The sequence below is a fragment of the Pleurodeles waltl genome, chromosome 1_1 (assembly GCF_031143425.1).
Source record: "Pleurodeles waltl isolate 20211129_DDA chromosome 1_1, aPleWal1.hap1.20221129, whole genome shotgun sequence".
Taxonomy (NCBI): domain Eukaryota; kingdom Metazoa; phylum Chordata; class Amphibia; order Caudata; family Salamandridae; genus Pleurodeles; species Pleurodeles waltl.
This window is the reverse complement of record NC_090436.1, coordinates 660,987,545-661,003,035: the sequence shown is the minus strand read 5'-3', so window position 1 is coordinate 661,003,035 and position 15,491 is coordinate 660,987,545. Positions and strand designations below refer to the sequence as shown.

The following is a 15,491-nucleotide window of genomic DNA, read 5'->3' as shown; positions in this document are numbered from 1 at the left end:
GAAGCAGACCTTATTGTGAATGGGATCTGTTCCCCCCACAAAAGGCTAGTAAATCAAATGAGCAGAAGCGTGAGGCAGGCGCAAGAAAGCAGAGAGGCTAGAAGGAAACTGGAGCGGTTTCAGTGGAGTGATAGGACGAAAAATATTCTGAACAGGAGGAAGCACACTGTATTCATGAAGAGAAAGTGTAAGCCAGGAAAGTATGAGACATGAACATTTTTTTAGAGAAACGTATGGCGATAGGTCTAAAATGAATACGATAATCAGGGTCATGAGATCCAAGTGAGGATGTTTTAAGAAGAAAGAAATTCAGCAGGCTTGGAGGTTCCAGAGGACAGACGAGGTTAGTCAAGACTGGAAGCCTCCAAAGAGAAGACGACAGACTAGTGATTATGGTTTCATTGGTTTGCTATATTACACATGAATGCCATTCTGGCGAGACAGATCGCTTCACAGTGCTAGAACTAAGACGAGGACGGGACAAAAGAGGTAATGCACAATTATAACAATATTTGCCTTTTCACAGAATTCCAAGCACTAATGCCTAACACACCTCAAACTGATCAAGCACACCACAAGATAAAAATGCATGTGCTAGAGCACAAAAAAGTTGATTAATAGTTAAAATGCCCTCTCAACATCAGAAAACATGCTTGATGCGTAACTGCCAACGTTTTTAATTAACGTGCTAGACTTATGTGCCAGAATTATTCATCAGCGATGCAGTTGAACCAAAGGCTGTAAAATGTTAGGCATAATACCATTTTACAATTAATGAAAAATGAAAGGACGATAAAATGCGTTATAAGCTTTTCTTAGGCACTATGCAAACAAAATCACACAATAAATTAATTCAAACACAGGGTAACATGTCTTAATTCATGTCACAGTCACATAACATTTTGTATCATGAACTAAATAGTTTTACACCCTTTCAAAAACTAAAACTAGATTACTGAGCGAGTGAGAGCGCTGACAACCTTTAGATATATATGTATTACTTAACAACTTCTTTTTAAAATTGATGCTAGGTGTTTTCATCTAACTGGGAGTGTTTTTTTTATTTTTATTTTTTTAAATCTAACCAGGACTCACTGAGCATACTTGTTTCATAATATCTGCCTCGATCATTTATATGCAGGGAGGCATTTGGCTATGGAGAGGATGGACGATAAGAACACAAGGGCCTGTTAGAGCCCAGGGAGTTTTAAGAGCCTCATCAAGTTTGCCATGCTTTGAGGAAGGCGGCAGACCAGCTTTTCACCGGGCCACGTCCCCCACTCGACTCATGTGCCAGCCACCGAGATATAACCCTTTCTGTGCCGCGGACATAGTGGTTACATCCTGCGGCACAGTGCTCCTGTGCCGAGGACGTAACCATTACGTCCTCGGCCCGGAGCCCGGAGGGAGCACTAGCGATCCCTCTGTGGGGTTCCCCCTCCCCACCCCCCCAAGGCGGGGATGGAAAGGGAAGACCTTCCCCTTCCACCCCCCACCCCACGTAATGATGTCAGCGCGCGATTGGCGCTGACATCATTCCACACTGCCGGTCGCACTGGAAGCCATTACTTCCAGTGCGAGTACGGAGAAACAGGTGAGTTTCTCCTCCGTCGGGTGGAGGGCTTGGGACAAAGAGGCACCGGGGGAAAGGAAAGGCTTTTCCTTTCCCCCGGTGTCTCTTTGAGCATTCCTGCTGCCCGATCGCATTGTGATCGGGCAGCATGAATGCCCACTAGACGCCAGGGATTTTCTCTTTTTTTGTTGAACTTTGTTGTTTGTCTGTCGGGGAGCGGCCACTTGGGCAAGGGTCGCTCCCATTTGGGGGCATGTTTCTTGTGGCCATTTCTGCCCCCCTTGGGGGCAGATCGGCTATTATTTTTAGGCTGATCTGCCCCCAAGGGGGGCAGAATCCACTAGACGCCAGGGATTTTTTTATTTTTATATTTCCTATGTTTTGCATTGGGGAGCGGCCCCTTGGGCAAGGGTCGCTCCCATTTGGAGGCATGTTTGTTGATCGGCCTATTATTTTTAGGCTGATCTGCCCCCAAGGGGGGCAGAAACCACTAGAACGCCAGGGATTTTTAATATGTTTATTTTTGTTGGGGGGGGGGCCTTGGGCAAGGGGTGCCCCCCAAGGGGACATTGAACTGTTGGCCATTTCTGCCCCCCTTGGGGGCAGATGGGCCTATTTTTTTCAGGCCCATGCCCGGGGCAGAAGCCACTTAGACACCAGGGAGAGAGGGAGAGAGTGAGTGAGTGAGAGTGAGTGTGTGAGTGAGTGTGAGTGTGAGTGGAGGGTGGGGGCAGATGGGGAAAGATCTACCTATTATTTTTAGGCTTATCTGCCCCCAAGGGGGGGCAGAAACCACTAGAACGCCAGGGATTTTAAAAAATATATTTATGTGGGGGGCGTCCCCTTGGGCACAGGGCACCCCCACTCCCAAGGTAGGCATTGAACTGTTGGCCATTTCTGCCCCCCTTGGGGGAAGACGGGCCTATTTTTTTCAGGCCCATGCCCGGGGCAGATGCCACTTAGACACCAGGGATAGTGTGTGTGTGTGTTAGTGGAGGGGGGGTAGCACCTTAGGCAAGAGTCGCCCCCCCCCTTTGGGGGCACGTGTACCAAGGCTCTTTCTGCCCCCCTTGGGGACAGATCAGCCTATTATTTTTAGGCTGATTTGCCCCCAAGGGGGGCAGAAACCACTAGAACGCCAGGGATTTGTTGTTATATGTTTATTTATGTGGGGGGCATCCCCTTGGGCAAGGGGTACCCCCCCCCCCCCCAAGGGGGGCAGATGGTACCAGGGATAGTGTGTGTTTTTTGTTTTTGTTTGGGGGTGGGCCCTTGGGAAAGGGTCGCTCCCCCTGGGGACACACTACTAAAGGTATTTTCTGCCCTCCTTGGGGCAGATAGGCCTATTTTTTAGTAGGCCCATCTGCCCCTATGGCAGAATCCACTTAGGCACCAATTTCTAAATGCTTGATGGTGGGATGTTTGTCAACTGACGAAGTATTTGCATTTGTGATACATTTTTTTCCTCCTTTTTGTTCTAGTTCAAAGCTTTTGGTTTCTTTGATGTAGCTCTTTGTGGTTTTGGCGGTGGTTGACCTGCATAGTTGCATGTTTTAGGTAAGTAAAAACAATTTACTCCAAAGGAGTATTATTGCCATGCATGACCGACATGTTTGTAGGTGGTGTACTAAATGCAGGTTTGTGTGAAATTGTCCTTAGATTTGTGCACAATTATATTTGTGTTGTCTTATTTCTAATTTGCTTTTCTTTCTTTCTTTTTAGTGGGATATCATTGGTGATTGCTGTGTCTGTGCAGAGTAGTTGCTGGTGATTCAAGCTTTTTCAGGCAAGTGAGCGGTATAGTTTTTTGAGTTTATAACTCTTACTAATAAAGCTACACTTTATTACTTCTCTTACACAGTGCTGGTTGTTGGTGGTGCATTTGTCCAGTTAATTTTTGTAGGAAAGATCATGGCTAGCCGCAGGATGACCGCTCAGCAGGTGGTTGGTATGCTTTTTGAGTCATTGTCTGATCATGATTATGAGATGGACTCTGCATCTGAGGCAGAGGAGGAAGTGAGAGATTCTGGCAGTGAAGTTTCTGTCGGAGAGGAATCTTCTGATGAGGAAGCCACAAGTGCAGATGAAGGGCCTGTTTCAGAGGAGAACACTGATGTGCCACTAGTGCAGCAACCTGGGGCTGAAAGGTTTCTCGTTAGAAGACCTGAACTCTGGGTTGCCCCAAACATGGAGCAGCCAGAGATGCCTGCCTTTAATGGGCTCCAGGGGTGTAGAGTCAATACAGAGAACTTTTAGCCTGTCAATTTCTTTGAGTTATTTGTGGATGATGTGTTTTTGGAAGAGATTGTTGAGCAGACTAATTTGTATGTGGAGCAGTATTTGAGGGACAATGCTGCTAGACTTAGGCCGCACTCTAGAGCTGCCCAGTGGATTCCCACAAATTTGGAGGAGATGAAAAGGTTTTTAGGTTGGACTCTTTTGATGGGGTTGATAAGGAAGCCGTCACTGGCTTCTTATTGGTCTACTAGTCCCTTGATGGCAACAGCTATATTTCCTGCAACAATGAGTCGTAATCGGTATTTGCTTCTTCTAAGGATGCTGCATTTTATTGACAATGCATTAGCCTTGCCACAAGATCACCCTGATTCTGACCGTCTTTTTAAGATTAGGCCTGTCCTTGATCATTTTGTAGATCGGTTTTCATAGGTCTATGTTCCAGGCAAAGAAATAGCTGTGGACGAGTCTTTGGTCCTCTTCAAGGGTCGTTTGGTTTTTAGGCAGTACATTCCTAGCAAGAGGGCACGATGTGGAATTAAATTGTATATGCTGTCTGAAAGTAGTACAGGATATGTGTATAATTTCCATGTCTACACTAGTAGGGATTCCAGTATTGACCCCCCCCCCTGGTTGTCCTCCCACTTTTGGAGTTACTGAGAAAATTGTGTGGGCACTTAGTAGACGACTGTTCCACAAAGGTCACCATTTGTATGTAGATAACTTTAACACTGGAGTGCAGTTGTTCAAGGAATTGTTTAGAGTGGACACTGTTGCTTGTGGCACAATTTGTTGTAATTGGAAAGACTATCCAAGGGAGCTTGTCTGTAAAACTGTAAAAAAAACTTCAGAGGGGACAGTGCAATGCCTTGCGGAATGATGAGCTGCTAGCTTTGAAGTTTTCAGACAGGAGGGATCTCTACATGCTAAGTACCATCCATGATGAGAGTACTTCCCCCGTGACTGTTTTGGGCCAGGTTGCTGAAGTGCGCAAACCTGTGTACATTTTAGATTATAATAAGCACATGGGAGGTGTAGATAGAGTTGATCAAAGGTTGGAACCTTATACTGCTATTCGTAAGTTTTATGTTTGGTATAAGAAGTTAGCAATTCACCTCTTCCACTTAGCAACTTTTAATGCTTTTATTGTGTTTAAGGATAGATCTCCAGAGTCAAAGATGATATTTGTGAAATTTCGGGAGTCAGTGATAGAGAGCCTTATTGTGGTGGAACAGGCCAGAGTTCCTAGAGAAGCAGTGGTGGAGAATGTGGCTAGATTGAAAGATCGCCACTTTGCTGAGCACATTCCTCCCACACCCAAAAAATACTTTCCAGCTAAGAAATGTAGAGTGTGTTTTCGAAGAGGTATCCGGAAGAAGACTCGAATGTACTGCCCAGATTGTCCTTCAAAGCCTGGGCTGTGTGTGGGTGGTTGTTTTAAGAAGTACCACACCCAGAAGAATTACTGGGAACAACCATGAGTGTAAACTCATGTCTGTTTTGTATTTTAATGTGTTCAGTTTCATGGTTAGCATTTCTGTCATGTACTTAGAGCTTTTGTGTTTGTAGTTTTGTAATTATTTCTAATTAGTTAGTGGTTTCTTTGTTTAAAAAAAAAACCAAAGTGACGCCATTGCGTGTGGAGTGGGGCTTGGCTGAGGGGTGTACATAGTGTACATACTGACTTGCTGTTGGCTACTGCAACACACTGCCAGCCAAACACTAGTCCACACACTCCCATCAGCTGGTGCGATTGCTGTATCAGGCATGTGGGCGTATGTAAGTGATGGGCCCTTGAGTGGCGATGTCTGTCGATGCGAGTGTTGTAATGTGCTGGGCCCGTGGCTGGCGGCTTGAATGGTCTTGTGCATGTCATGTATGAAAGATGTGTGAATGGACTGTAAAGCGGTGGTGCCTTGCCGTGGCTTTACAGCTCACGAGCTGTGAGTCATTGGTTCAGTTTTTTGGCCTTTCAGTTATTAACAGTGCATTTCATTTTTGTGAAATCTCTTGTTAATAAAATTTGATCTACTGCACCATCACTCACCCTCGTGGCAAATCCAAGCAGTATGTGTGGTAAAAAATGACAAAACCTGCACCACTGTAATCAGGCGTCGCAGCACACCTGTGGCACACTAGGTGCCTCGGGTGGGACCCCGATGATGAAGCATGCCACCAACTTGGTTGGTGGGTGAGGGGTCTTTTTAACATAACCTAAGTGCATTTCTTTTCACAATTTTAGTGTTTGGAACATCACATAAGTATGTGGACACACCAAAATGATCTACTGTAAAACTACCTGTGTTTTCTTACCCAGACTCCTCGGCAAACCTCAAAATTTGCATTAAAAAAATCATATTTTCCTCACTTTTCTTTGTAGGATCACCGCTGCCGCACAAATTTCCTACCACCCAGCGTCCCCTCAGTCCCCCAAGTAAAATGATACCTCACTTGCATGGGACCCCAAAGCAGAGTCAGCCTAAAAGATGTATAAAAGAAAAATATGTGCTTATCAGCTCGCTGTGCTACCCCTCAATCTCTACAAGTTTTTAGCCTTTTTCTGTTGCAGGCACCTGGCCCACCCGCACAAGTGAGGTACCATTTTTATCGGGAGACTTGGGGGGGAATGCTGGGTGGAAGGAAATTTGTGGCTCCTGTCAGATTCCAGAACTTTCTGTCGCCGAAATGTGAGGAAAAAGTGCTTTTTTGGGGCCAAATTTTGAGGTTTGTAAAGGATTCTGGGTAACAGAACCTGGTCAGAGCCCCACAAGTCACTCCATCTTGGATTCCCCCAGGTGTCTAGTTTTCAAAAATGTGCTAGTTTGCTAGGTTTCCCCAGGTGCCGGCTGAGCTAGAGGCCAAAATCCACAGGTAGGCACTTTGTAAAAAACGGCTCTGTTTTCTGTGAAAAAATGAGATGTGTCCATGTTGTGTTTTGGGCCATTTTCTTTCGTGGGCGCTAGGCCTACCCACACAAGTGAGGTACCATTTTTATCGGGAGACTTGTGGGAACGCTGGGTGGAAGGAAATTTGTGGCTCCTGTCAGATTCCAGAACTTTCTGTCGCCGAAATGTGAGGAAAAAGTGTTTTTTTGGCCAAATTGTGAGTTTTGCAAAGGATTCTGGGTAACAGAACCTGGTCAGAGCCCCACAAGTCACTCCATCTTGGATTCCCCTAGGTGTCTAGTTTTCAAAAATGCACTTGTTTGCTAGGTTTCCCCAGGTGCCGGCTGAGCTAGAGGCCAAAATCCACAGGTAGGCACTTTGCAAAAAACACCTCTGTTTTCTGTCAAAAAATGGGATGTGTCCATGTTGTGTTTTGGGCCATTTCCTTTCGTGGGCGCTAGGCCTACCCACGCAAGTGAGGTACCATTTTTATCGGGAGACGTGGGGGAACACAGAATAGCAAAACAAATGTTATTGCCCCTTGTCTTTCTCTACATTTTTTCCTTCCAAATGTAAGGCAGTGTGTAAAAAAGACGTCTATTTGAGAAATGCCCTGTAATTCACATGCTAGTATGGGCACCCCGGAATTCATAGATGTGCAAATAACCACTGCTTTTCAACACCTTATCTTGTGGCCATTTTGGAAATACAAAGGTTTTCTTGATATCTATTTTTCACTTTTTATATTTCAGCAAAATAATTGCTGTATACCCGGTATAGACTAAAAACCCATTGCAAGGTGCAGCTCATTTATTGGCTCTGGGTACCTAGAGTTCTTGATGAACCTACAAGCCCTATATATCCCCGCAACCAGAAGAGTCCAGCTGACCTAACGGTATATTGCTTTAAAAAATCTGACATCGCAGGAAAAAGCTACAGAGTAAAACATGGAGAAAAATGGCTGTTTTTTTCACCTCAATTTCAATATTTCTTTTATTTCAGCTGTTATTTTCTGTAGGAAACACTTGTAGGATCTACACAAATGACCCCTTGCTGAATTCAGAATGTTGTCTACTTTTCAGAAATGTTTAGCTTTCTGGGATCCAGCATTGGTTTCTCACCCATTTTGGTCACTAACTGAGAGGAGGCTGAAAGAACAGCAAATAGTAAAAATGGGGTATGTCCCAGTAAAATGTCAAATTGTATTGAAAAATAGGGTTTTCCAGTTCAAGTCTGCCTGTTCCTCAAAGCTGGGAAAATGGTGATCTTGCCACCGCAAACCCTTTGTTGATGCCATTTTCAGGAAAAAAACACGAGCTGCTTTCTGCAGCCCTTTTTCCCCATTTTTTTGAAGAAAAAAAAACACAATTTTCACTGTATTTTGGCTAATTTCTTGGTCTCCTTCAGGGGAACCCACAAAGTCTGGGTACCTCTCGAATCCCTATGATGTTGGAAAAAAAGGACGCAAATTTGGCGTGGGTAGCTCATGTGAACAAAAAGTTATGAGGGCCTAAGCGCGAACTGCCCCAAATAGCCAAAAAAAGGCTTGGCACAGGAGGGGGAAAAGGCCTGGCAGCGAAGGGGATAAACCAGTCGGGCTGCGAACGCACGCATCAGGCACGCCATTAGCGTGCCTAAGGCAAGCCTATCTACGCCTCTCTGTGCCCAATCGGGACCAGGGGCCAGGTATTCTACCAGTTCAATTTCAAGAGAACACCAGCATACATTATACAAGGGAACAACTTTGGAGCATGGCGTCCATTGTAGGTTGTCTGGGGGAGGGAACAGTTTTTTTATTGGCAGGGATGGATGGAGATGTAGGCAATGCGCATAGACTTTCAACAACCCCTAATCTTTGGAAGATGTATCCTTCCGACTGAATCTCTCTTTGGGAGTCATGACTAAGTAAAATAGGAAGGCAACAAAAGACAGTGTGAAATATGGGTTGGTAAATGTCCTATCTTTAATTAAACATAGCTTGAAAAGCTTTGAAGTAAGGGAAACTATCACAGCGTTAGGGTTGGATTGCCTGTTAATGAGCGAGACTTGGATTAGGGAAGACTCAGGCCCCTGACATGGTCTCATCCACTTCACCAGGATAGGAGGTGGTGAGACTGGAGAGGCCTGGGAGGAGGGGAGGTGGAGTGGCAATTGTTTTTTTTTTAAATAACTTGAACTGTAGTCTTGATTTCATTAATATAAGGAGAGAGATATGTGAAGGAGCCTATTTCAAGCTTAGGAATAGGAATACGTTATAGCTGGAAGGCCTTTTGTTTTATCGCCCTCCAGGACCAAAAAATAATTTTTTAGAGATGCGGCATCAAATTGTAGAGCCCTTGATAGCTAATGATTATTGTATACCCCTAGGATTTCAATCTCCATTTGGAGGATGAGAGAGGTCAATGATACACATATTTTTGGGGATTTCATGTCCTATTTCATCTGGAATCAAGAAGTGGGAGTCAGCACTCATCATGCAGGATGTGTCCTTGATGGAATTTTTGCTAAACAAGAGCAACATTATTTTAGATTGCACATGGCTAGACTGGTCGGATCACAGCCTCATCCATTTCGAAGCCAGGTGTGGAGGGGGAAAACAACCTAGCCTACACAAGTCTATATATAGTAGAAAATGGGGCAAAATAGGGGAGAATGATATGGTGTTAGCCCTTGATAATCATAGGGAAAGGCTATTGTTCGGTCAAGGACCGTTAGCATAAGAATTTGAGCAGTGGGTTAGGGCCACACTGAGAAAAATAAGACCAAGCACTAACAAAAGGCCCCCAGCCCCGTGGTATACAGCGGAGCTCAAGGAGCTCCAAAGAATATGTAGGAAGCAAGAACGAAAATGGAAATTAGACCCCGGACCGGCAGAGAAGGCAGGACTCCGGGAAGCAAGGGGGAAATACAGGTTAGGCATTCAAGAAGCAAAAACAGGTTATTTCATGCAGAAGATTAGGGGTGCAGCAAATATTCCCCAAGGATTGTTTAAAGTTGTTATCTCTTTAGTTGGGCCCCCAACATCCCAGGAGTTCAAGAACTCACAAATCTTTTGTGATCAGGTTGCAGGTTTCTTTAGGGACAAAACACTAAGAATACACTCAGCTTTTCCTGCTCCTTCCATAGAGTCTATGAAGCCACAAGGTGGGCCAGAAGGGGGGAAAGAAAAGGAGTAATTTTTGACTAAGTTTGGACCTCTGCCTGCTGGTAAAATCAATTCCCTTATCACAGGGATTAATTCTGGTTCTCCGGATGATCCTTGTCCACCAAGGGTATTACCTATGGCCTTGGAACCCATTGCTGAAGCATTGTAGATGGTGTACCGATAGGTGCTGGAATCAGGGTTGTTTCCCCCATTTAGAAAAAAAGACTATTGTTAAACCCCTAAAAAAAAGAAACCAGGAGGAGGCCCAGGTGATCTTAAAATCTTTCGGCCTACTTATTTTTTACCTGCTCTAGCTAAGGTGCTTGAAAAACATATCAATCAAGAGTTAGCCTGCTATTTGTACTCTCATGATTGTTTGGATGCATCTCAACATGGGTTTAGAAAAAACATATCACTAAATCAGCATTGACCCCCACCACAGACATTCCTAGACAGATAGATCATGGGGTGCAGCTATTTTAGTACTGCTGGACTTATGTGCAGCTTTTTACATCATTTTGCCCCAACATATGGTACAACGAATACATCAGGCAGGTCAGAGGGACTCGGCCCTGAGATTACTTGAGACATTTCTCCACAGGAGATCAATTATGATTAGTTGGGGGGATTTTAAATCAGCCCCGTTCCAGCTTCCCTGTGGAGTTCCCTCGGGCTCAGCACTTCAATCAATCAAAAATATTTATAGAGCGCGCTACTCACCCGTGAGGGTCTCAAGGCACTTGTTGGGGGGAGGGGTAAAGGGGGGTTACTGTTCGAACAGCCATGTCTTGAGTTTTTTTTGTGAAGAGTAGGAGGTCTTTGGTTTTGCGGAGGTTGGTGGGGAGGGAGTTCCAGGTTGTGGGGGCGAGGTAGGAGAAGGCCCTGCCTCCTGTGGTGGTTCATTGGATGCGGGGGATTGTAGCTAGTGCGAGGTCGGCTGATCGGAGATTGTGGGTGGGAGTGTAGAAGTTCACTCTTTCGTTGAAGTAGGTCGGGCCGGTGTTGTGGAGGGATTTGTGTGCATGGATGAGGATCTTGAAAGTGATTCTCTTGTCTATGTGGAGCCAGTGAAGGGATTTGAGGTGTGGTGAGATTCGTTCGTGGCAGGGGAGGCCAAGGACGAGGCGTGCGGCTGGGTTCTCTGGAGTTTCCCTTTCGAGTTTGAGTGTGGTGCCGGCGTAGAGGGCGTTACCGTAGTCTAGTCTGCTGCTGATGAGTGCATGGGTGACTGTCTTCCTGGTCTCTGGGGGGATCCATTTGAAGGATTTTTTTATTTTTTTTAGAGTGCGGAGTGTGTGGAAGCAGGAGGTGGTTAGTCCATTGATTCGCTGTGTCGTGGAGAGGGAGGGGTCCAGAATGATGCTGAGGTTGCGTGCGTGGTTTGCGGGGGTGGGTGCGGGCCTAGGGCGGTGGGCCACCAGGAGTCATCCCATATGGTTTTGTTGGGGCCGAAGATGATGATGATCTCGGTTTTGTTGGAGTTAAGGTTGAGGTGGTTATTTGTCATCCAGTTGGCGGTGTCGAGGAGAGCAGCGTGTAAGCTGGTTTTGGCAGTGGTGGGATTGCGGGTGAGGGAGAGGATGAGTTGGGTGTCATCTGCATAGGAGAGGATAGTGATTCCGTGTGATCGGAGGATGTTGGCTAGGGGGATCATGTAAATGTTGAAGAGTGTGGGGCTTAGGGAGGACCCTTGGGGGACTCTGCAGATGATCTTGGTAGCGGTGGAGTGGAAAGGTGGAAGGCGGACTCTCTGGGTCCGGTCGGTGAGGAAGGAGGTAAGCCAGGCTAAGGCTTTGTGGCGAATTCCTATGTTGTGGAGGCGTGTGCGGAGTGTGTGGTGGCAGACAGTGTCAAAGGCTGCGGAGAGGTCTAGGAGGATGAGTGCGACTGTCTAGCCTTTGTCGACTTTGGTCCTGATGTCGTCAGTGCATGCGATGAGGGCGGTTTCCGTGCTGTGGTTCTTGCGGAACCCAGATCATTATGACCCCGGGGTCGGTGGAACACTGGCGGTAATACCGCCAACAGGCTGGCGGTGTTTCGCCAGCATATTAGGACAGTGGTGCATTCGCTTCAGGCTTCAGCCGGGAGCTGCCCTGGGGATTGAGTCCCCAACCACCAGCCGTTCCATGGCGGTGGGTGGTAAGGGGGACTCTGGGTGCCCCTGGGGGCCCCTGCACAGCCCATGCACTTGGCATGGGCAGTGCAGGGGCCCCAGGCACAGCCCCATAGTGCATTTCACTGCCTGAATTACGGGCGGTGAAATGCACGACGGGTGCTGCTGCAACAGCTGCACATCAACATTGCCTCCGGCTCAATAATGAGCCGGCTTAAATGTTGATGTGACTTTTCCGCTGGGCCAGCGGGCGGAAACACCGTTTCCGTCCACTGGCCCGGCGGAAAACTCATAATAGGGGGCCAAGCATTCCACCAGCACAGCATCTTTTTACAAGACCGCTGAAGTCATAATGATGGCCTTAGTCCCACACTTTTCAATGTATATGTAGCCCCTCTGGCAAAACTAGTTTGTTCCTTTGGATTTCAGGTGTCCTCATGGGCGGACGACACTCAAATTATTGTTTCCATCAGAGAAGTCTGGGAATCTGTAGCAGACAGATTTCAGTCCTCCATGAGGGAAGTTAGCCAATGGATGGACCAGAATTGGCTAAAAATGAATGGAGACAAAAATGAGATTCTGTTTTTTGGGGCTAATACTTCAATTTAGAGTAGTCTCGGTGGTCAGAGTCCTGTGGGGCATTGCCCATCCCCATTACAGCAGTAAACAGTTTGGGGGTCATGTTTGACTCCTCCCTGACCTTTGATATGCAGGTCAACAAAATCATGAGCGGGTGCTTCTGGCTGGTTAAGATCCTAAGAAAAGTGCTGTCTTTTATTATACCAACAGAACTCAGGGTGACTGTGGTCTTGGCACTCATCATATCTAAACTGGATTACTGTAATGGATTGCACTTAAGTATAAATCAATCTTCCCTGAATAAACTTAATCTGATTCAGAATACAGCTGCCAGGCTGGTTTGCCAACGTTCTCTTCGGCTAAGGAGGATCTTACGAAGCCACACTGGCTTCCGGTTAGGAAGCGTATTACCTTTAAAGCTTTGTGCCTGACCTTTAAAGCACTACACTCTAAGGGGTCCTTAAGTGGTACTCTCCAAGTCGCTCTTTAAGGTCAGCTGACCTTAGGCTGGCCAGGAAACCTCGTTGTTAAAAGCTGAATAGGGTGAAGGGCCTTCTCATAGGCAGCAGCAAAATTATGGAATAATTTACCTGTTCAGATTAGGGGAATGAATTCTCTTTTATTATTTAGAATGCAACTAAAAACCTGGCTGTTTACACAGTAGTCGCTGGGCGGTCTGCTCTCAATCTCGACCTGGTGCTTTGATACCTCTGACCTGACGGTACTTTAGAAATAACAAAAATAACTAATAACTTACCCAGCATTGTTTATAACAACATCTGTAAAAAGAGACAAAAGAAAAGTTGTAGAGTTGTGAAATGCAACAAGTGAGAAAATCATACACATATTTCAATACTTTTCTTGAGAATTAGGTGATCAAAAATAGATTCTTTAATACTGTTGCAGGTAGGTGTAAGTTCTCAGACCTACAGCTTACCAATAGTGTAGAAACAGCATTTTATGATAGTTGAAATAGTGGAATATGGATTTCCATGGGTCTTCCAAAGACTGCAACTAAAATCATTATTTATCTCAATGTATTGTACATTGAAAGCATAACCCAAATAGGAAGACAATTCAGAGGATGAAAGGAAATGGTGGTCAGTTTTCGTTTTGTATTTGTTACTAGTATGTCACTGTCTACAACTGCAGATCTGATGTTTATTCTTCACTTTCACTTGAAATGAACAAATTACATGAAGTATATGTTATCACCACAGTCACCTTGCATAACTCATGTTCTATGGGAAAAGAAATTAATTCTAAGGCTTAGCTTCTAATTTCTTCACATTTGTAGTCGAAGGAAAACTTGTGCTCATGGTGATCGCAACCTATTCAACACTATCAGAGACAATGAAACAGCGAAGTAAACCGAATGGTTTAAGCAGTGCAGTTTAACCTCTGCCTCAGTTGATTATGTATGTAAACCATTGTATTGTTACTATTTGAATGTGCCTCAAAGCATTCTTCTGTACAATGCAAAAATTGTCAAACTAAATCAAATCCACACATGCAGATCATGGAGAAAAAAGTAAAATAGCAGAACAAATGCAGTCTGTTTCAGTCTTTAAAGAAATGATTTGAGTTCCTCAGGGCTCGATAAAAAAAAACACCATGCATTCAACAGGGATTCAACAAGACTGCTAATCCTCTTTCTTTTCAGTAATATTTGCAACACACGATGACAGATTAATGCAAATCTCAAAGCCAGTGGTGCAAATATATTCTTCAAATCATTGCATTTTCTTTATGGGGAGTGGAACAATTTTGTAGAGTGATGATTATGGGGGACAAAGCAATGTATCAATTATCATAAGGAGGTGCTAACAAAAAAAATCCTCTTGCACAAAACAGGAATCCTATAGTTGAAGGTAAAATAATTTAAACTACAGACAAATCTGTTAGAACAGATAATAATGGACAACAACTTGCCCAACCGTTGGTAAATATTATGGGGGCCTTTACAAAACTCCATATTTTTAGATTGTTCTCCCCCCTTTTTTTCTGGTGGGAACCCTGACCACCTTTGTGGATGCCGCCACCTGGTCCCCACTGCCCCCATACCTTTTTGGACACTCTGGTGCTAGCCCAGAGGTCTGCCTCCTCAGCAAGCTTCCTGGGATTAATTATCTCACTGTCACAACTCTGTAAAACAGATACTGAGCAAGTACTCTCTAAAGATTAAATTGTACAACCCAACATGATCATTGAATTTGTTGCCCAGCACCCAGCCATTCAGTGCCTTACTGGGGCAATCAATGAAATTTACCTAGAATTGGTTGGGGAGCTTCTGGCTGTCCCTGCATCTTTAGAAATATGTCTCAGGGGGCAGTGTAAATTTGGCTGTCAAAATGGCTTTAATGGGAGTGTACTTGTTCTGGTCCCAACCTCTACTGTTGCAAGTGTGTCCCTCCCAAGTGTTGGCATGTGTTTCAACAGACATGCCCTCCAGTGCTCTTCAGGGACCCTATGTACCCTCATAAGCAGAAAATCACCTATCAATGTCCTCTCTCACCACATAACTGGGCACCAAATCCTTGGGTATACAAACCTTCTTCACCTCCATCAGGTATTGTATGTATGCTGTCACCATCACTGCTGGAATCCGCCTGCCTGGCCTTGAGTTCCAGCTCTTTTACAATCTGTTCATGAGCCAGAAATAGTTTCTTTTCTGCTAGGGTTCTTTCAGCTTGCTTAGCTTCCCTCTCCGCTTCTATTTTTAATTTTGCCAACTGCAGCTGGAATTCTCTCTCCTCTCTCCTTTCCTCAGGGGTCAGGCCATGACTACAGTCACTGCTTCCTGCCCTCACAGTTAGCACAAAACCAGGGGAGTCCCCCTCAGCTGCTGCAGGTAGGTCCTCAGAAGAGTCATTCACAGGCTTCCCCAACTCCTCATCCTCCTGGAAGCAGGACTCTGCCCAGGCCCTCAGCGCCATGTGAAACACCATCTTCTTGGTGGCT

At 45.3% G+C, this 15,491-nt stretch overlaps 1 protein-coding gene across 1 annotated transcript in view; it reads right to left on the bottom strand.

Annotated features, from left to right (window-relative positions):
• The window catches only part of HSD17B4 (hydroxysteroid 17-beta dehydrogenase 4), a 640,476-nt gene that overhangs the window by 483,858 nt on the left and 141,127 nt on the right, over nucleotides 1-15,491 (bottom strand). The window contains exon 5 of the mRNA XM_069226895.1: nucleotides 13,288-13,309. Within this exon, the coding sequence (XP_069082996.1) occupies nucleotides 13,288-13,309 (22 nt within the window). The remainder of the gene's footprint in view (nucleotides 1-13,287; nucleotides 13,310-15,491) is intronic.